The 21,657-nt window shown below is 42.5% G+C and overlaps 1 protein-coding gene across 1 annotated transcript in view; it reads right to left on the bottom strand.

Annotated features, from left to right (window-relative positions):
- Positions 1-21,657, bottom strand: part of pkd1a (polycystic kidney disease 1a) — an 81,436-nt gene that overhangs the window by 30,271 nt on the left and 29,508 nt on the right. The window contains exons 9-23 of the mRNA XM_080463721.1: positions 16,238-16,415; positions 13,640-13,845; positions 12,497-12,618; positions 12,264-12,414; positions 9,980-10,242; positions 9,483-9,863; positions 8,458-8,940; positions 8,236-8,367; positions 7,771-7,946; positions 6,425-6,555; positions 3,051-5,668; positions 2,255-2,449; positions 1,854-2,153; positions 1,300-1,730; positions 272-422 (exon numbers count right to left, since the gene is read on the bottom strand). Coding sequence (XP_080319847.1) covers positions 272-422; positions 1,300-1,730; positions 1,854-2,153; positions 2,255-2,449; positions 3,051-5,668; positions 6,425-6,555; positions 7,771-7,946; positions 8,236-8,367; positions 8,458-8,940; positions 9,483-9,863; positions 9,980-10,242; positions 12,264-12,414; positions 12,497-12,618; positions 13,640-13,845; positions 16,238-16,415 — 5,918 coding nt within the window. The remainder of the gene's footprint in view (positions 1-271; positions 423-1,299; positions 1,731-1,853; positions 2,154-2,254; positions 2,450-3,050; positions 5,669-6,424; positions 6,556-7,770; positions 7,947-8,235; positions 8,368-8,457; positions 8,941-9,482; positions 9,864-9,979; positions 10,243-12,263; positions 12,415-12,496; positions 12,619-13,639; positions 13,846-16,237; positions 16,416-21,657) is intronic.

The raw sequence follows: 21,657 nt of genomic DNA, 5'->3' as shown, positions 1-21,657 counted from the left end.
AAGTATATTTCAAATTAAACTAGATTATAAACTACAAACTATGTACAAAAAGTGAGAAAATTACTTTTCTGCAATAAGTCTCATCTCGTTTATTTCCTTTTTAAAAATGCTGCCACATTTATAAGGAACATCAGTTCAACATCAGTGGGATAAGCAGAGAAAATCTTTCCTGCTACTTTACTTATGGACATTTCTTCACTTTTATTGCACGGTTTACTTTAATTGTTCCTCCTTTTACTGTATTTAGACAGAACAGAAAAGATGTTCTTACCTTGGAGGTACTTTTACACTCCCAGTGGTAATGGAGCAGCGACTGGCTGTCTGGATCCATGTTGGGGTCGTAGGACTGCTCTGCACTGAGCTGAAGGTCCTGCGTCCTGGACCACACCCTGTAGGTTCCCCCTTCAATGATGGGCATGAGCCTTTCGATAAAAAGAGACAAGACTATTTGAAATATCTTGAACCAAAGTAGAACATCTATGTTTTATACTGCTTTTGACCAACTTCAGGATCTCAGCTGACTACAAGCAATGCAGGTTACTATCACAGTGCAAAAATACAAGTAAAAGAAGAGTGTAACAGACTTAATCAAGTCCATGTCCCAAATCTCAACAACATGCATGTGTGCATCTACACAACATTGGCAATTTTCCTCTTTCTTTCAGCATTGAGAAAGCTCTGTCACAAGTGAGTGTCCATCACTTCTATACAGCCTCTTTATGTCTTTCTCTTCATGGATCTGGTGTCCAAGCATGTCAACAGTTGTTGTTAATGAAGAAACTAACCTAACTGTAAATCAGGTCTATCATTAGCATCCATCCATGCAGTTGATAAGTTTTCACCTTAAAATGCATTTCATAATACAGTCGTCACAAAATTAACGACATTGGATTAAAAGTTATATTGAGTTAAAATTGAGGATTAAAATGACCCTTCTCCTCTGATGACCTGTAAAACCAAAATTTTCTTGAACTTTTGGCTCAGTTTGTTTGTTTTGCTGAAGATGACACGGGCTCCCAAATGTTATGCTCCAAAATCGTTGTAGTTTTAAACTTTTTTGAGGCACATAGTGAAACAATAAAACCGGAAAAATGCACTGTTGCATGGATGGCTACGTCTTCATCACTGTTAGTGTTCCAATTAGACCATGGCCTAAATGTAAACTACAAATAAACTGTGCTTCGTCGTCTCAGGACTGAGTATTACACACGATTATGGATGTATATAAATGTAGATAAAAGGGGGCCGAGTCCCGCAGCGCCATAGTGCAGTGTCATATATTGCTTTTCTTCTGCTCACCTGGCAGCCATGACACTGAGCTGCAGACAAGCAGCCTTCCTCAGCGGAACACCTTCATATGATAGAGAAAACACCAGGGTGTAGTTCCCCGATGCGAGAGCCATCTTTGGCAAAGAAAGCTGCAGCCGACGCACGTCCACATCCATGGGGAGGCGGATTAGCTGAGAAGGTTGAGTTATAGTTCCAGAGGGCACGGGGTGGTCTTTCAGCACTTCATTATCACAGGAGGAAGCTGGGATTATCTCCCAGAGGTACTGAGCTCCGTAGCGTACGCAGCCTTTCAGGTCCACAGTGGCCTCCACCAGAGTGGGCTGGGAACGCCAGATGGACAGACGCGGTGCCACCTGCACTTCTGGTTCTTCACACTCCAGAACACTGATGTTTACCTCCACCTGGGCCAGCACCCGGCTCACCAGGTTACTGCAGTTTGCCTACCAGGAAGGAAACGAGCTGGTGAAATCACAAACCTGACGCAATGCCAAATACAACATCTGTGAGTTCATTTTGTCTTATATCTAGAGAATAATTCATAGCAAACGTTCACAGAAACATACCTGGATCAGGTAATGTCCTGGATATCTGTACTCATAGCCCACAGTTGGGGTGTCGGTGCGAACTGGAGTAGAGCCATCACCGAAATCCCACAAGCAGTGAACAGAATTAGATCTCGGTGTGACAGACGCCACCAGGGTCACCGTCTTATTTATGAAAGTGTCCCGTGGCTTTGCATACAGGCTGGCAGTCTTCAGCAGATTCTGGACCTGGATGTACTTTGTGATGTTCTGCCCATGCAGGCTGTTCAAGGCCTTCAGGTAGATGGTCAGCAATCCTGCTCCTTCCGGGGTGTAGCTCACCTGGGGAGTGTCATTCACACATTACACCACCGTTCGTGCGGCCGACAGCTGCTCACTACATCGTGACAAACGCATCATAATTATTGTGAAAATAGCCAGACCTCTTTCCCCAACTGTGACGCCTTGAGATGCTGCAGATCGAAAGCCCACAGGAAACTAACTGGTTTGCCCGTGTCAATGTTGGCCACAAAGACTTTCTTCACACCCACGGGGATGGCTGCACAGCATCCTTGTATAGTTAGTCCACGCACCGGCTCCATCACTTCCACCTGGTGATTCCATCTCGTGGAGCTCACCTGAAGTGTTACGTCGACATATAAGACATGTTTTTCTTTAGAATTTTTTTTTTGAATAGAGCTGCTATTTAGACACAATCAACATTTCTGAGGTTCTATTGACTTCCCCTATTTTAATAAACACTTCACTGAATTATTTTGTTTAATTTTTGTTTTCTTTCTACATTTCTTGACAATTAACATGTTTGACTGTAACAAAGCAAATATAGCCACTGTGGGGTCAATAAAAGGTTTTTATAATCATATAATTTCCAAAAATATTTTATATATGTTTTACATTTAATTGATATTTTGCTCAAGATGAACAATCGATTGCTAATATTTCTTATAGGCAAAGAGAAATTGATCTGGTTGCATGCCTCTGTATCTTTCTTCTGAAAATAGAGTTATAGGGTTTCCGCTGTGAATGTGCAAATTGACCTATAGATACCAGACAGTGAAAGCAAGCTGCAAATGTGGTGATGAATTTAGCAAAAATGGAAAATTGTACAGCAAAAGATTTCATTTATTTGTTTTAACTGAACCAATATATTAGGGGAAGCCTGTTTTTAAAAATTTGAAGTGCTTCACATGGTCTCATAAGATGCAGAATGTATGTTACCTTGTTGTAGGCAGTCAGATTCACCATGTAAGTGTCCACTCGGGTGAATACATGGCTGAAGGTTTGGTTGGGTTGAGGGTAAACCGTGGCATCGCCCGTCATGCTGAGGATCAGATGCACATCTGAACCCGCTGCCATGGAAATGGTAAAGTCCACCCTCTCGTTGACTGCGACAAGTTTGGTACTTGCTTTCAGCTCTAATCCCTGAATCTTGTCCTGGGCAAAGACCTCCTTGGAAACCAAGCGACTGCTGATGTTGTTGGTGGCATTCAGAGTGATAACGGCCGTCTTTGGTTCATTGAAGATGACAGACGTTTTCCGTCCTGCTTCTGTTCTTCCGTCGAGCAGCCACGTCCACGTTACATTTGTTCCTGTCGTCACTTCCCCCTCCAGTGTTATGCTGTCGCCCGTGGCTACAAAACTTTGCTCGAACACGTTAGTAGCTGAGAACTTCAGCCCGGAAATGACTTCCTGAACACTGACAATTCCTGACACAAACTCAGAACTGACTTCATTGAAGACCTCGACAGCAACTTGCTTTTCACCAGGACTGCTGAAGGTGTGAGTCCTCCAGGATTTATTCCACTGCAGATGGTTCCCATCCACAGACCAACGGTAGTGCAGGTTGGAGCCTTTGACAGTCTCCACTGTCAGATTTGTTGGAGTGTTGACTGCAACTGGGTTGTTGCTAATCTGTAGGGTCACGCCGCCGGCTTGTTCCAAAAAGTTGATTGTTCTGTTGACGACCAGCTGGCCGAGGAGGTTCGCTGCCCGGAGGAAGATGTCACATGGACCTGGCTTGGAAAAATTTAGCTCCAGAGCCTTTCCCGTTGTGTTGAACGAGCCGGCAGGCTCTAGATATCTGATGAGGTTCCAGGTGAAAGTCATGTTGGTGCCTTCTTTTAATCCTGCCTGCAGGTGGAGAACACGGTTTGTCGGGAAGCAACAGCCCTCCAAAGCTGTAAATCCACCTCCTTCCACCTTCTCTGCTAAAATCTGCAACCCTTCCAATTCACGTTGGACAAATAGGAAGATACTGGCTTGAGCTGTTCCAACATCATTTTCTGCTGTCACGATGATGTTGAAAGTGCCAACAGATCGGAAAGTATAAAACATTGTGTTGATCCCTGGGATCGAGGTGCAACGATCACACAAAATCCAGGAGAAGCGGACACCGTCTCCCTCCTCCATGCGAGCCTCAAAGTCCACCGAGGCATTCAGAGGGACATTTATCAAACTGGCATTCACTGTTAACCCACGAATTGGTGCTAGCACAGTAACGGGTAGAACCGTTTCATTCTGGCTGACTGAGTTGACGGCTCTCAGTGTTATATTGTACCTCCTAGAAATGTTATAGGTATGGAGAGTATTTTGGCCAGTGAGCACATTCCCATCTCCAAAGTCCCAGGTGTAAGTGACACTGCTGGCCAAAGAAGAAGTCCTAAAAATATATGGAGCTCCAAGTGTCAGATTATTAAATTTTGTGCCATTATGTTGAATAAGAACTGGTCCAATGGGCCTCAGAACCTCAATGGTGGTGCTTGTGTTACTGGAGGAAATGTTGTTGGAAACATTTACTGTCACTCTGTATTGACCTGGGTTTTCGTACGTTATTACGGATTTCCCAGAGCCATAAACCAGGAGAGGGTCTTCCCCTTTACAAAGGTCCCACTTATAGGTGTAGTTAAAATGTGGCTCGGCCTTAACCTGGAAGAGGATTTCCTGTCTGGTGGCATAATGGGATTTCTCATGATTGAGGCTGATGTTGGTCAGAGCAGGCTGCACACACACCCAGCTGAAGAAGTTGGGCTTGACTGCCTTGCTGACGCCACTGGAAACAACCAGAGATAGGTGGTAGTTTCCATTTGTCCAGTATGTGTGTGAAACTCTGGGATTTCCCAGGTGAGTCTCATTGGCAGTTCCATCCCCAAAGCTCCATTCATAACGATGGAGTGATGTGTTACCAGACACCCAGGCTTGAAAGTGGACAGTGGTCCGCTCTTGGACACATCCTGATGGCTCCATTCGTATAACTTGGAAGACAAACACCTGGATTGGAAGACTTGTCCAGACAGAGCTTACGGCATTCATAGCAGTCACGTTTACTGTGTAATTGCCTTCTTTGTGGTAGCTGTGTGACACGTGAGATTTAGACGTGGTATAGATGCTCCCATCGCCCATCGAGAAGATCCACGTGATGTTATTACCTGAAGAGAACCGCGCCCACACGCTGGTGGGACTCTGCAGCTCTGTGGGAGAGGAGCTTTCAGCTGTGAGATCCTCAATCTCCTCATACACAAACATCTCAGCACAAGTGTCTTTGGCACTGATGGTGTTGTTTACTGAAACACAGACGCTGAAGTTTCCACTCTGTGCAAACGTGTGTGCTACTCGGCGTCCTTGTTGCAGGGCAGAACCATCTCCAAAGTGCCAGTCATAGTGAATGCCATAGGGGGAGGGTAGAGGATGGGCTTCGAAATCGACCGATTTGCCAACGAGGAGGAGTCGAGGCTCTGTTTGTATATCCACACGGGTGAGGATGCTGTAGACACTCATGTTGATACTCTGACTGATGTTCTCATAACGATTGGACACGGACACCACTGCTGTGTATATCCCTGAGCAAGAACAGAGGGACAAAAATAAATTATGTGAAAGTAGCCATTTGTCATTATCTTCCCGTAGCCTGCAGTTAAAACTGAGATACATGTTTTGGGTCAGCTAAAAGCATTTAGAGTGAATTTAAAAAACTAAATATTGGAAATTAGAGGTACAACATTGAAGCTGTAGCCAACTTTCCGACCATTTTCAACATTTGTTTTGAGATCTGAGTACAGGTGAACATAGTCACTTGGAACCGAATAAATGCTAACTGCACTAGAAATCTCCAGTCTTTTGTTTACATCAGTTAATTTGCATGTCAAGCTGGAATAGAGTAGGAGAAGCTGCTGTCTGGATGCAGCGCTGACTCAACTGACTCTTTCAAAGTATCCGAAGACACTAATGCCTGTTAACCTTTGATAAACTGCTTCTCCTTTGCACAGCTAATGCCCAGACAATGAAGACCGTTATTGCACTTAGTAAGAGCACTGGTCCCAGTGGCGAACATCTGTATTTATTTTAAGTGTGACTCATGACCAACTGTTTAGAGGTTCTTGTAAAATTAGCTTTTGTGCAAAGCTACCACACTGTCTGCATTGTTGACATGAGACTCTGCATCATCTTCAATATCTTGCCAAAGTGATCATGATTTATAAACCCAGAGAATACAATTTATTAGACATGCAGCACATTGAAATGAGCAAGAGTTCTACTAGAAAACATTGTATCTTCACATAAAGACATTTTCCTAAGGTTCCACAATTCATGGTTACCTGGCTGTGAGTAAATGTAGGTGATGTTCTTGCTGAGGACAATTTGACTTGGGGAGTCCGGGCAGAGGGTGGAAGAAGGGTAGGGAGGCTTGAATTCAAACTCCTTATATCCACCATCTCCAAAATGCCATCTGCAGCAAAACAAAGAAATGTTAAATCATTAAAAGGCAATCTACTGAGTAAATGTGCTTTCTGTCCCTTTTTGGTCCCCACAACGTGATTGCACAAACATTTTCAAACCCTCACTAAAGTAATATTAAAGCACGCACAATAACTTGCACTCTCACTGGAAAGCTGGAAAGAAGGAATCTTTTCTGACGACGCAATACAGGGTTTGGATGAGGAAAACTGGAAACTGAAAACTCAGGAAGCCTCTCTGGACCCAGCATTGTGAGTATAGAGAAACTAAATAAAAGAGTGCTGCGAAGCCCAGAGGCTTGGAATTGAAAAAAGGGGGGATCGAGGTAGCCGAGTGAAATAGAGAGACTGGAAGAAAAAAAAAGTACAGGGGAAACAGCCGCGTCGAAAGGAAAAGTCTTGTCAGCAATGTTCCCAAACCACATGGTTATAAATCGAAGCCACTGCTTTCACTTTGTTCACTGTGAGCTGCTATTACGGCACACGGGAAGACAAAAAGAGAGGAGTAAAACAAAACAAAACAAAGGTGGAAGACAGTCACACACAAACAGATGTGATCAGTGAGCCATAAAAGAAAGAGGTGCTTTAAACTACAATTTTCTTTTGAAATTCTATACCATATTCAGCTGATGATCCACCCTGATGCTAACCATTTTTACAAATGGTGTCAAATATATGGCCTACGGATCAAAACCAGACTGAGGGTCCGATCCGGCCTGCAGGATGAACTGGCATGAGGTGAGCTTTACAAAGAAGACATTGACTGCAATTTCTCAACAAAAGTAACTGCTTTGTTTACATGTCCAATGAGAATGAGAAGATAACACAGAACTGACGTCCAGAAGCCATGCCTGTAATGCAGCCAGCTTACCAGTTGCAAGCGAAAGAGCATTTACATGAGCGCAATGCAGTGTGACCTTGTGAAAACGTGCACACCGAAGGCTGCAGGAATCAGAGAAACACTGAGGTAAATCGCATTTCATATTTCAGTGATTTTCAGACAGTTCATAACTGAAGTTCACAATTGTGTGAATATTCCGAATATGCTCATTGTTTTGCATTAAAACTAAGCTGAAACTTGGAGTTGTGATTACTTCTAGGTTATGACACCATTTGTTGCTCTGACCCCATTACAAGCAAAGTGTGCCCCTGAACTAAAACGACTTTGACAGCCTTCATTCAAACTCCTTGAACACAAACGTTTGTACCTAAAGGTGGCGGCGACAGCCATGTCTACGAGCACGGAGGTGGTGAGAGTCTGAGTGGAGCCCTGAGGCACCACATCTGGCACGCCTTTGACTGTGAGGTTGGCCATGGGCTGCAGCCGGTCCACGGTGACGTTGAAATGCTCCGTGAGCACGCTGACGTGGTTCATGGCCGTCACCTGGGAGAGATGTCACACAGTGGTCAACAAAACAAAAAAAGGTAGCAATAACACAACAACAAAAGGCTATAGTATACTCAAAAATTCAATGCAAGTTTAAAAAGATTTATTTAAAACCATCAAACAATGGCTCTTACGTTGTAAAAAGCATACAGGTGTTAAGCTGCGGCGTATTTTTAACCTATTCATTTAGAGAAGCTGTTTTAGAGTGATCACTTCCACAAAATCTTCAACATTGACAACATTGACAAAAAATTGTCACAAGTAACAGTCCATGACATGAACTCACTGTGAGCTTGTAGATGGCAGCATGCTGATAGATGACATTGAGGACAGTGTTGTAATAGGTGAAATACGGCTTGTCATCCACTGTCCATTTAAATGTGGGATTAGATCCTTCAAGCACTGAGGCTGTGTAGCTCTAAAACACACAGAGGTCAGTGCAGATGTTAGTATTTATCATTAAGGCTAAATATATATTTTTTCATGCAACACTCATGCACACACTCACCACAACAGACTCCATCAGTACTCTGTGTGCAGGATGCGGCTGCACCACCAGCCCTCTCAGCGGCTCCTCAACATGAGCGACCACGACCAGGCTCGCCTCTGTCACGTTATTGTGGGCATCCAGCTCCACCTGCACCGGAGTCTTCTGTTCCTCTTCCCCCAACTTCAGATCCAGCACTGCATACAAGCTCGGCTCTGCAGCCTCCACCCTGGACCCTGAGCCGGGCGGAGGCTGACAGAGAGCCAGACTGGACGAAAACTCCTGAGGACATTCAGGCTGAAAAGTCACACTGAGATTGCTGCCACGCCGAGACATCGTTGTCACGTACGCAGACTGCACACGGAGGAGAAGCCGGGTGTCGTTGGGCTGGAGGTAGATGCTGCCATTCAGTGGAGATGGGTGGAGAACTGTCAAGCCCAGAGGAGGTACAACCCGCAATGGGCAGGACGCAGAGGCTGAGTACGATGGATCAGCAGAAGTAACCTGAAAGAGCAATAAAGTTATTTCTCACATTTCATGTAATTTCATCACAAGAGAGAGAGGATGTGTTTCCCCTGTTCATGTAATCCACGTGTTATGCCGCACGCCTTTCTTAGGATTCAAACCAGCAAACTTCTGGTTAGTTTGCCCCTCTAACCTCGGGCCAGACAAAGACAATTGGCAAACACCATGCTTATATTTCTCGACACGTGAAACAATTTCCAAAAGTTTTTACATCATTGGTTTCATAATTTATAAGATGAAAGTCATTTTATCTACATTTGAACCTCATGGAAGAGGTGCTCGGTCATAATTTGGCTCCTCTGAAAGTCGAGATGAAATTTTGGTGGCCCTCACAATAATCGGTGTTCATCTCTGCTTCAAGCCTCCCAAATAAAAAGACTCGTTTGTACTAAAACCTGCTATATAAATGACCCTATTACAGATAACACTCCAGGTTCTGCATTCCGAAGCGGCCTCGTTCTTTGCATGTAGAAATCTGTGAGATGCACGCTGGGTTATCACATGCAGCTTTGATGACTTACCAGCAGGCTGTAGACGCCGGGCTGTGGCAGACCCGCGGACAGCTGGGCTCCCTGCAGCAGAGTCTCACTTTGTCCTACATAGAGCACTCTGATGGGACACACTACTTCATCCAGCCAGCCGCCCTCACCATCCACCACCAGCGCCTCCACGTCCAGCTCGGGGTCAGGCAGGGACTCAACATCGTGGTCAGCTGAAGTGCTTGCGAAGTGCCTAGTGTTGTTTAGCCAGAACCACTCTGATTGGTTGAAGGCTAAAACAGGTTGTTTCCCCTGGGATTGTGGAGAGGATTGACAGCGGAGGAGTGACGACGGACCGCCATCGTGCTGCAGGGCGATCACATCACCGCGAGAAACGAGGATGTCCTCCAACTGGTCTTGTATCTGGGAAAAGCAAGCGTCACAAAATCTTAGGTTGCAGATAATAGATCATCTCATTTGTTCAGTTGGCCTGTTAATACCTTGAAATTCAAAAACGAATCCCCATTAGGTGCACTCACCTGCATGTGAGTCGCTGGGCCGGCTGGAAGAGAGAAGACCACCTCACTCTGTAGGGAATATCGAGGCCTCATTGTCCCAGGTGGAAGCTGGTGACCATGGGTGCAGTTGGGGCAGGAAGAAGTTTGGCATGGACTGGAGAGGGGCAGGCAGCGGCGCTGGAAGGGGCACCACTGCTGTAGCCGTGGGCAGGAGGGTGGATCACTGCTCCGGGTGTCATTGGGGATACAGACGGCGACTGGAGAACACGCCGGCACTCCACAGCCTGTGGTGTGAGATTAGTTTTTCTCATCATTCTCTGTAGATACATCCATCTATCTTATTCTGTCCACCTGAAGGCCACAGGTTGCTGGAGCCACTCTCCGCTGATTAGAGGTAAACGGCATTATGTAGCCTGGAAACCCCACAGGGAGAACATGCAAATTGCACGGAAAGGCATCCAAGTGGTATTTTCACTGTGAGATGAGAGTCATAACCACTACATGCATCCCACTTTATACACAGTTACAATTAAAAAAGACTAAATGTAACATCTTTTTAATCATCTGATCATTGCAAGACATCCATGAATACTGTAAACCGAATTATTAGCTTCAGGTATTGATACTTCAAGTTTAATTAAAAGTTTGATTATCATAAAAGTTCTAACAATGCAATGCTGTGAAAGAGAACGAGGCTCATATTGAATAGTGGCACAGTGAAAGAGGACTATTATTTAGTCAGAAAGGGAGTAAATGACTGATTTTGCAATTTCCAAGCCAGGTTTACTAACACGTCGTAACAAAGCACCACTTGTTCATCTTACCGCTCTCTTTTTGTGAGAAAATTTCAAAATGAAAAATAAAATCATGCTGATTTAAAAAAAAAGAAGAAGAAGTAATGACTGTAAAAAATAAACACAAAAACATGGGAGAAATTGTCACGGTTGTTTTGTATAATATAGCAAAATTGCAGAAAAAAGCAATAAATTGCAGAATTTAAGAGATAAAATCAAACAAACAAATCTCTTAAAAAGAAGCCCAATAGTGTGTACTTGGAACAATACTTGCTGTTTCTTCCTGATTCTTCCTCTGATATCTCAGAGCAGAGCTTTCAGTCTCATCAATACTGCAGTTGTGATATGATAATATCTAAATCATCTCTTCCTCCTGCTGCTGTTGCATTCACAAATAACTTCTGATAGAAAACAAGCTGCCTCTCTGGAATGGTTTCTCTCGAATGCTTCCTCCTCCTGTCTTCACTACCAGTGACATTAAAAAAAACATTGTGTGTTTGGTGATCTTCGATAAGAAGTTCTGAGAACGGAGGAACGTTACTTGCCTTAAATTAATTACCCTTTTGCCCCACATACATCGATCCTTTAAGGTCATGTCCACCACCTCCCCAACAGTTTCAGACAGGGCCGGTTATTGTATGGACGACGCTGTGAGGGCTCATGCAGATTTAATTTTTTTTTAGCACCTGACAACGAGCGCGGCAGGATGAGCCTCCCACCCTCACAGAGGTAGAAACATACCGCATTCCCTGCAACAGGCACACTGCACACGTCTCATACCAAACAGTGGCCGTTGCCTGTTTAGATTCAAGGGCAGTAACAAGCAGTTACTTCAGTGATAGTTACCAGATAGTTCAAACTAAAAACACGCAAGTCTATATAACTTTTATTTGTCCCATTGGGGAAATTCCTCCTCTGCATTTAACCTCTCCTATTCATAGTTACTCTTAACATATTAGAAGCAATGTGCTGCCACAGTGCAGCACCCAGGAAGCTGATAGGGGTCAAAGGTCATGCTCAGGGATTTAAACCTACCGAACCTTTTGACACTACCAATCCCAAGTCCGCGTCTCCAATCTCTAGGCCACTACTATGCAAATAATGCATTGTCAAAATTTTAATTTATCACAGTTCAGTCACTCTTTTACGATATAATGTGTTTCCTTGCGATATGTTGTACATGCCCGGCAACTACAAAATGGTACATTTTAAATACGACAGAAAACTGAATAATCACGATAAATTCACAAAAACATTTTAGTAAAACATTTTAAAAATACAATTTTAAACTAAAGACTATTTTAAGATTGCAATTCGTCTTTGTTAGACGTACATTACACTGTAACCATGTGTGTTTTAATGATATTGATTTAATGATTTCTTTTCAAGAATGAAACCTCATACTGGGAAAAGGCATGGCCCTGACCTTCATATTGGTCCTGCCGACCACAGCACAGAGCGATGGCTCATTTTTCCGGTGTGCAGTGTTCTGTGGATGTGTTGCAGCTCACCTGGTAGCAGCAGGTGCAGGTTGGGGTAATGACAGTGCGGTCTGTATATCTGGAAGCGGACATGGACCTGTGAACTGAGCTCCTGAGCAACGAACTCCAGCGAGGACAGGCGGCCATCCCGAACAAAGCTCAGTGCAGGGAACAACAGCGTCTGTGAGGAAAATCAGTTTCATCAAAAAGGCTTTGTGGAAATACCGTGGTGGGTAAACTGGCATGCTGACATGCCTCCTTACCTCTATGGCCCTGCTGGGAGGCCGTGGTGCAGATAGTGGGGCTGATGGAGCATGATGCAAAGGATTATGGGATGGAAACACAGCCATTCCCACTGCGTAGACCCCAGCATCTGGGACACGGACTGTGAAGCAGAAGGAGAAGAGGGGGAGTGAATGGAAGAGGCAATTCTTGAGAAATAATGAAGTCCGAACAACAAGAGAGGGAAAACAAAGAGAATAAACCCCCCAAAGAAACAAAGAAGAACATATCAGCACAAGACCTGTCTGCAAACTGGAGTCCGCCACAAACACTGAGACACAATCAAAGGCGGAGTAGACCAAAAAAAGAAAACACCATTAGACCACCAGCAGACAGATCCACATGATAGCCGTGCTGCATTGGCTTCTTATAAGTTTCTCTGGAGGAATTCAGCCTCATTAAAGCTGTTCCTGTGGAGCAAACTGACACACTCAATTCAGTTTGACTTCTGCTTGAGTTACACTTTTACACCTACGAGTGCATGTAGGGAAAAGTTCATTTCTAAGTATTTTTTACACTCATTAAACCCTTCATAAGACACACTCATTTGACCGGATGTACACAGTGCCAAAATGGCACGGTTCTCCTCAATATCACACCTCTACTAGTCTCCAATCAACAATGTATTATCGTGCCGGAATGAAAGCAGGTTTTCAGAAATGTACCTTAACTCCGATCCTAAGTTGAAATAAATGATTTATATATTGAAAACACGTGTCACTCCACATGCTTTTGACCTTGATGAGCACAAAATGCGATTCTTCTCTGGATCACTTGTTCAGATCTCTTTTATATGTGGTCATTTTAAAAACCAAGCTTAAGGCACTGTGATCTGCAGAGGTACATGAGAGAATGAAAGAAACGATACAATGCGGCAAACAGCCATAACATAAAGGGAGAGACTGAAACATTACCTCAGATCTTAAAGGATTATTCCCTCTTAAAGAGTATTTACTTATGAGTTCAGCTTCAGGTTAGTTTTGTTTTAATTTTCATCTCCAGTGTTGTTTCAGTGAGAGTTTAATTTGTATACAACTGAAGGGTCAAATTTCCTTGGCAAATACCATCTGCCATCTTCACATCATCTGTGTGTGAGCATTGCATGTGTTTGTCCGCTGGCCTACCTTGACGCGTGTACTGGCACATGAAGGCTCGCTTGGCGTCGCAGCGGTGTGAACTGGTCTGGCCATGCTGATCGAGGGAAACGCACACGTTGATCGTCGAGCGTGGTGGCAGGCCGCCCTCTCCCTCCTGTGCCTCGGTTCCGTTCACCCAGCGCAATTTTCCCGGAGTTTCGACGTCGCTCAACCCCAGCCACACGCCTCGCTCCCTGGTGTAGAAATAAACACACACCATATTACTCCCTGTTTGACATTTAGCTGAGTGGCTGCTGCCAGCGTAGGGGCTGCCTCCTTCACTTGAAGAGCAAGATGTTGTTTTAACAAGCTGTGAATGTCTTTGACAACCTCACTGTGTTCCGAACAGCCACAACAATAAAACCACTGACATGAAGTGGATTCATTACAGCAGCAAGAAGTGACTTTTGGTCCTTGGAGAGAGGAATGAGTGTGACACAAGCCAAGCTGTGATGGCTAAACGACATGATCAGAGCATCCACAAAACTGCAGCCGTTGTGAGGGTCCTCCCATCAACAGTGGTGAAGTGGTGATGCTGTTACGTATAAATATGGCTCATTTATGCATAATGTACGAGGGACCCTGGTCAGAAATTACAGGATGTAAAAGAAATCTCCTGCTGAAATTTTGCAGACAGATACCCCAACACACTTTCACGGGTCTAGCGGAGTCCAAGCCTCAAAAGGTCATGTCTATTCTAGCAGTGAAAGTGGGGAAATGGCAAAATATAATGGATTTATGTCCACCTCTGGCATGGCAACCAGCACAACATTTAATGCCGAGTAAAGTACAAAGACGCCTTCCTTTGAACTCTGAGAGGCACAAGCTATGAAATAAACATTTTGGCTTGTGTTTGGCCTGAGTGTGTGATGCTGAAAGCAAAGAGGACCAATCAGAGCACCATTGATATTACGGGGGCAATTTCAGACACATCATCTCCTTTGCCGAGAGCTGGGGAAGAGCTGAAAAATACAATCAAACGGCATTTGTCCTTATAACTACAAAAATATCTTTGTGGATTCTAAGATTGAAAATAAACGCCAAGAAATGTGTACACATAAAGGCAAAGATGCAAAAACACAATATCAAGTAGGAAGAATACATGCTGGCATGTCATTAAGTTGCTTTTGTGAAGGTCACCATGCTACATTGAATGCCATGTTAGGAGACACGGATCACATGCACACATAAGGCTTCAAACAACACAACTCAGTCTCAATAAATGACACTCAAGTCACTGAATTATTCTTCAACTTCCATACAGCAATCAATGATTGCAGAGCAGGGAGCCTGAAAAGAGGCTCTGATTGAACCCTGGTGAGCTGGTACACAGACGATGTCAGATATTTAGTACTTATCTCTGATTGGGTGAGATAAAATGGATTTTCCCTCCATGAGTCAACTAATGGACTGCACAAACCCTTCCAGTTAAGAAAAAAATCGGTGTGTGACTGAAGAAGACAACAAACCTTCAAACATTCTAGGTATTTGTTGGATGCTTCACTAATCAATTCACCAAAACATAGGTATACTGTGAAACCATCTTGATTCAACTGAGTTGGACAAGGAGTTAAACTTTCAAGAAGAAATGGGGGGGGGAGGGGAGCGCCAAGAAACAAGGACCGATTACTGGTCCTTATATAAGTGAGGGGGCGGAGGAAAACATGAGCGGGGGAGGACAGAGGGGATAAAATCCATCTGCAACAGACTTTTTCTTCTCTCGTCCATTTTGATCCATGACCAAGGCCTCTGCTCACACACACACACACACACACACACACACACACACACACACACACGACTTCTCCTAGGGTATCAAAGTTGAAATGCAGCTGTGCTTTTACAGATGTGTTTTTGTGACCTTCATCCACCTCAACACCAAACACTCAAGAAACTTTGTCCTTGTACTGAGGCCAAACCCGGAGCTCCTTTCACATGGAGTCCATCTACAATGCGTCTCACACACACACACACACACACACACACACACACACACACACACACACACACACACGTACAGTACATGCATGAAAAAGATGTGTTGCTATGATGACTAATATGAAGTCTTATGTCCTACTTGAGAAACCTATGCAATACGACTGACTGTAGTTTACAAATCCAGTAAATAGGGGGCAAAGATGAATTTCAATACATGAATCCATATCGATAAATAATTAACACTTAAAACAAACATGTAAAGAGTCTCAGCTCATGCCAACAAGATCAAAGAAGCAAGGAAAATGGATTTACATGCACCTCTTTACAATGCATGTATTTTCAGTGAAAACTGTATTTGTTGTCTGTTTGATTGTGTCCTGCAGCAGACATCATGTTCACGCAAGCAATGATGACGCATCAAGTGAAGAAGTTGTGAGGTTATTGTATTTTGAATGTGAAAGCTCAATCCGGTGAAGACTGCCAATGTTTGAATAGAGACAATTACTGAATTCTTGTGCTTTACATGTGTTGCAATACACAGCAACATTAACAAGTTATAGAAACATATCTATTTATTGATTTATTGAGAATACACATATTGCAAAAACAGACAACGCTGCTGAAACCACAAAGAAAAGAAAAACTCACTGAGTGACTTTGGGTGCCAGCAGGTTACGCAGCGCGTCACTCCTGGCCATGGCCAGCTCCCCGCCGCGGTCCAAACACTGCCGTCGAGCATCAGTCCAGCTCAACTCCCCGGGAAGGATGTGGAAACAGCTTGAGGACTCGGCGTGGTACACGCTGTCCCTCAGACAAAGAGGAGACGCTGAAAAAGGAAAGAAACATTCAAATAATTCAGACTGTAAACCATAACAGCTCTTAAAATAGAGATTAGAACTTCCAGATTGCAAATCATTCGAAAATCAAACTGAAAATAATCCATCCATTTTCTCCCGCTTATCCGTTTCCGGGTGGCGGGGGTGGCAGTCAGAACTGCCACCCAGATCACATTGCACCGATTAAGAACCTTTCCTGCGGGTGGTGAGCCCACGGGAAGGTGAAAATAATCATCTCTTCAAAATTTTGTGGCACTATAATATGCTGCATTCATTGCGCTTTTACTAATTAAGACCTTGTTCAACATCTATTTAATCCTTCAACACAGTTTTAATGCCAAACGACTGCTCAGAAGTATTGCGGTCCTGGCCAAAACTAAAGTCTGTTAGACCATAAATCACTTTACATTCTTTATAATTCACTGGTGTTGCTTTATTTAACTTACTGTGTGGAGGTCAAAAATCTGTATACGACAGAAAAGAGCAATACGAATTGTTCACAAGGTTGGATGTCGTGCGCACACCAATTCATTATTTTCACAAGCAAAAACTTTTAAATTCATTGATGTGGTGGAGTTCAAAACCATTCAAATATTCTACAAAGCAAAGAATAACTCATTTCTCACTCAATTCTGATTATGTTAATTATTATATTATTATTATATATATATATATATGATTTTAGAGGAAAGCCAATTTTCAAAAGTGCGCAGTACCCTGAAAAGTTTCTGTGTCACCATCTGTGGAGTAAAATTGTGGAATTAATCAGGAATGGGGATAAAATAAATATCAAATACAATTCAGTTTAAAAAAACATATAGAGGACTGATTCTTGAGAAGTACAATCGTTCCTCTTTGTGAGGGTTTGATTGTTAAATTGAAAATACTGCATCAAAATGTACTATAGTTTATCATAAGCATCTGTGCAACTGTTGGTGTTAAATAAAATTGAAAAATTGATCATTGAGTTGTTGACGGGGATAAAGGAGTGTTTGAGTAAGTAGGAGTAAATAAGGTTTTACTTCTTCCTACTCCTTTTCGTTCATACAAATGTATGTGAATAAATAAACGTGCTGTTTTTTTGTTATATTCATTTAAATGTTTCTTTTTTTCCTGTCTTTCTATATTTTTATTTGTACGTTCGAAATAAAGATTCATTCATTCTTATCCTCGAGGTTTACAAAAAGACTAAAGAAATGCATTGTGGAGTGCAGAAATACAGAGAAAACAAAGACAGAATCATTTGTGTGATTCCCAAACGGTCTGAAGTCACACTGTTAAAAATCTTTACAAATCTTAAAGTGGAGATTAGAAGTTACTGATTGTTAAATATCATATTTTCACAAAGAGCTGATCAAATAAGCACTGGTGTGTCGACTTACTGGAGAAACATTTTCGACCTAACATGTTGAGTTTGTTGTAAATGTTCCGACTTTATCAAGCAGTGGGGTTGATGTTGAGGTTTGCACTCTGGCTTCACCGGGAAAATAATTCTGGTTTACATGCTTGAGCTTGCATGTTCTCCCTCTCTGGTCTACTCTCACAGCCCAAAACTACACCCAAATATTAGTTGTGTGTAATGAGTGTGTAAATGTCTGAGTCGGCCCTGTGATGGACCAGCTACGTGATCAGTGTGTCTCCTGCCTTCACGTTAGATGAAGCAGTATAGAAGATAGATGTGTGAATATATGTATTTTTCTTTACTTTTAACAACAAATGCATGTATGTCACAATATGCTGATTTAGTGTTTAGGTTCTTCACATCACTTTGTTTAGTACACAGAGATCCCAGCACAGCACGGACAGCCTGTTGTGTGCAAGCTACTGATAATATAAAAGAACACAGACAAAACATTCATTACTACTATAAAAGGCATTGAGGGTACGTCACGAATTTCTTCAAGTAAAAAGTAGGATGAAAGCCAGTGAGCATAGATTTATTTCTGTACAAAGCCTTTTCTCCGCAGAGATGTTCAAGGTTTTAAGGATTGAAGGAGTCTTGATTGTCGTACCAGCACACTGTTACATGAAACTCTGAAGTCGAGGCCTGGTCGAAGCCGAAACATAAATAACTAACTACGACTGCATGCATTTATTTTTTTTTTCCAGGGCACTTGAGATTCCTCACACAATCCAAACATTAAGATTAAATGTGTGAGCGATTTCTCTGCGATAGCGCTGTTAATGACTGCTGATGCCCTCAGGATGCTCCTGCTCCCCACTCTTTGCTGAGTGTTGGATGAAGCAGGTTCCAGCTTCATCTCTGGACTCTAACTTTGGTTGAGTGCAGCGAATGAAAAGGACCGAAGGTTTAAGAAAACAGTGGATATTAGTCACAAAAGCTGCGTTGTATTCAACGTTTTCACATTCCACCAGAGCACTTTAAATATGAAACCTTGAATTGTGGAGAGGAAAAGATTTGGATGGGAGGGGAATAATTTGCCGACTGTCAAAGACAAACACAAACTCAAGAGAAAAAACACAGCAATGACATTTATCAATGACACCTCTTTAATATTCTCTATTGTCTTTATATTTCTTCTGAAGTTACATCTGCTCCACAGTGGAAATTAACACCAAAATATCCTGAAGAATCAAACTGCTGCATACATCAAATAACAGCGAGACTAAATTATAAATATCAACAGATGCGAGAAACGGAGCGAACGTCACGGTACGATGAGTCGCGGTACGATGAACGTGGACGGTGATAAATTTGAACACGTGTGAACCTCATCACTGTGCGCGAGCGTATGTGTGAGGAAAGAAGATAAGAACGCAATTACCATTTCATTAGTGTGTCTTGGCTTTTAGGGGGAAATTAATGAAGTACAGATTGTATAGAGAAGGAGCTGGAGCTGGTCACATGACTGTACAGGCTGAAAAGTACCTCTTAGTACTTTAGCTGCTCTGCTGAGGATTCTAACAAGAGGAAGTTTGACCTTGGCGTCTTTACTGTGGTCACAGTGTCACTTTATGCTGCAGGAAGCCGTTTTAATTAAAGTGCACCAGCTCAGAAGTAGAAGGGCAAACAAAGTGTCACGAAGAGATGAACTGAACAAAACATGAAAATATGTGCACCAATGCTTTAAGTGGGGGAAAGAAAATCAGTGCTGGTCCTCCCCTTAGTGACATGCTGTCACTTTCTCATACAAATAAAGGACAAAAACATGATATTCAGCAGCGTGCACAGACGTTTTGTGCGGCAGGTGGTCAGTGTAAAATAAGGGCATCTTGTGCAGCGTGTGGATCCACCGGCTGCCTTATTATAGTACTTATGAAAATCATTATAAGTGCATGTAGTAAGTAATTGCATATTTATTTAAATATTGGGAGATTTTTAAAAATTCGCCCAAAAAAAATCAAAGGGAAGAATGAGAGTGAGGGAGACATGAGTGGACATCACTACACACCATCCTGAATAAGTTAAGATATACTTTTATTCTCCCTGTGGGGATCAGTCTGTACAGCACTACATGTATTGGCTGTAATTTAAGAGTGTAATTGTGAAAAAAAAGCTGCAGTGAATCCATTTGAAGATTGACACAGGAACCTGGGGGCATGTAGAACAAGAATGTGGTGCAGTTTGCTGAAAACAATTTTTTAGGGAATGTTTAAAAATCTGCCTTGACAGCAATATTTCAATTAGGTGTTATTTTAGTGTGATTGTGAAGAAAATGCTGCTGAATCCTCTAGAAAACTGACAGTAGTACCTGGGGTCGTGTAGGAATGGACAGGACAGGAATATTTGTGCAGTTTGCTGAAAACAATTTCATTGGAATTTTTAGGAAATGTTCTGCCTGTACAGTAATACAACGTATTGTGTGATTTGAAAGTGTAATTGGGAAAAAATGTTGTTGATGATCATGTCAAGATGGGCAACAGACAGTACAGTACTGTAGACTATTTAAAAACAAATTAACGTAAGCTGCACCCACCAAATTTAAAAAGAAAAACATTTACAGTATAGGCCAGACTTGTCTATAAGCACAGGTGTCCACGTTGTAACAGGGCATGAATTTCACTGCAGAATTGCATTTTTTTTTTTAAAAGGGAAAAATTAGTTTTAAACATGGCTTCTGTGGACGGGAGGGAGAGTGAGAGAGAGAGAGAGAGAGAGAGAGAGAGAGAGAGAGAGAGAGAGAGAGTGAATTACGGCAAAATTACTCAAACACTGAGGGTTTTATCTCCGCTGGTAAAATATTTGCTGATTGTGATTCTGAGGAGAGATTTTCCTCTGTGGAGGACGATTGCTCAGCCACGGAGCGCTGCAGGGCGGAGTTACATGATGCACATGAACGCATCACATCATGTATTAAAAATTAGCCTCATTGTTGAAGCCGCTGGGTTCAAACGTGTGAAAAAAGTAACGGCTTACAGTCCGGAAATTACCAAAAGTTCCGGTACGCGCCGTACGCTAGATAAAGTCCCGGTACGCTGAGGGGTCAAATTTAAAAGTGCCGGTACCGCGTGCCAGCCCACTTAGCACTGATGTGCACTTAAGAGGAAGTGGAATCAAACCAGAAGTAGAAAAGCATTTGAAAAAAAAAAGAATTTAAAAAAATAAATTTATTGGGTGGACACAATTAGTTTGGGAAATGCAAAAATGTAAACGTGATATATATATATAATCTGGTACATAAGCATGCATACATGTATGTACAGAGTATAGAACAGCAGCAAGGTTTAATTTGAATCATTAACTGTTGGATGAATATTGTTTGGAGTGAAACAAGATGGCTGGAGAGGATTCACAAACATATCAAATAGTAAGTTTAGATATAGGAGGAGGTGTAGGATGCCACCGCAGACTAAATTATTAGTGGGAAGGTTACTCGAGTTATTTTGAATGTAAAGATTTAATTAATCTCAGGTCTATGTACAGCCAAAGACTTCAGATTGCTCCCTGCTGTCACTTCACTATGGAGGTACCTCCTATAATCATTTATGAACCTTCTCATGAGTGGATTTATATAATATGAACATTCATAACTTGTAAGTATTGTAAATATATTGTAATGTCTTATGAATGTGCTCATAATACATTATAGTGTGGCCCTTTATACAAACCGCTACCAGTTATTTCTATGCAAATTTGTGCTTTTTGGCTTTAATTAAGTGGCATTAACCAAGCTCTCTTGGGGATTCAGTACTTAACAGTGAAAGTGGAGGGTACATGTGGCTCTTAAGCACTTCTTTAGATCACACTTTGTGTTTTCAGCAGAAAACCAT

This window comes from Lipophrys pholis (assembly GCF_963383615.2).
Source record: "Lipophrys pholis genome assembly, chromosome: 5".
In the NCBI taxonomy this organism is placed as follows: Eukaryota; Metazoa; Chordata; class Actinopteri; order Blenniiformes; family Blenniidae; genus Lipophrys; species Lipophrys pholis.
Note: the sequence above shows the minus strand (reverse complement) of the source record. Positions and strands in the feature narration are given on the sequence as shown.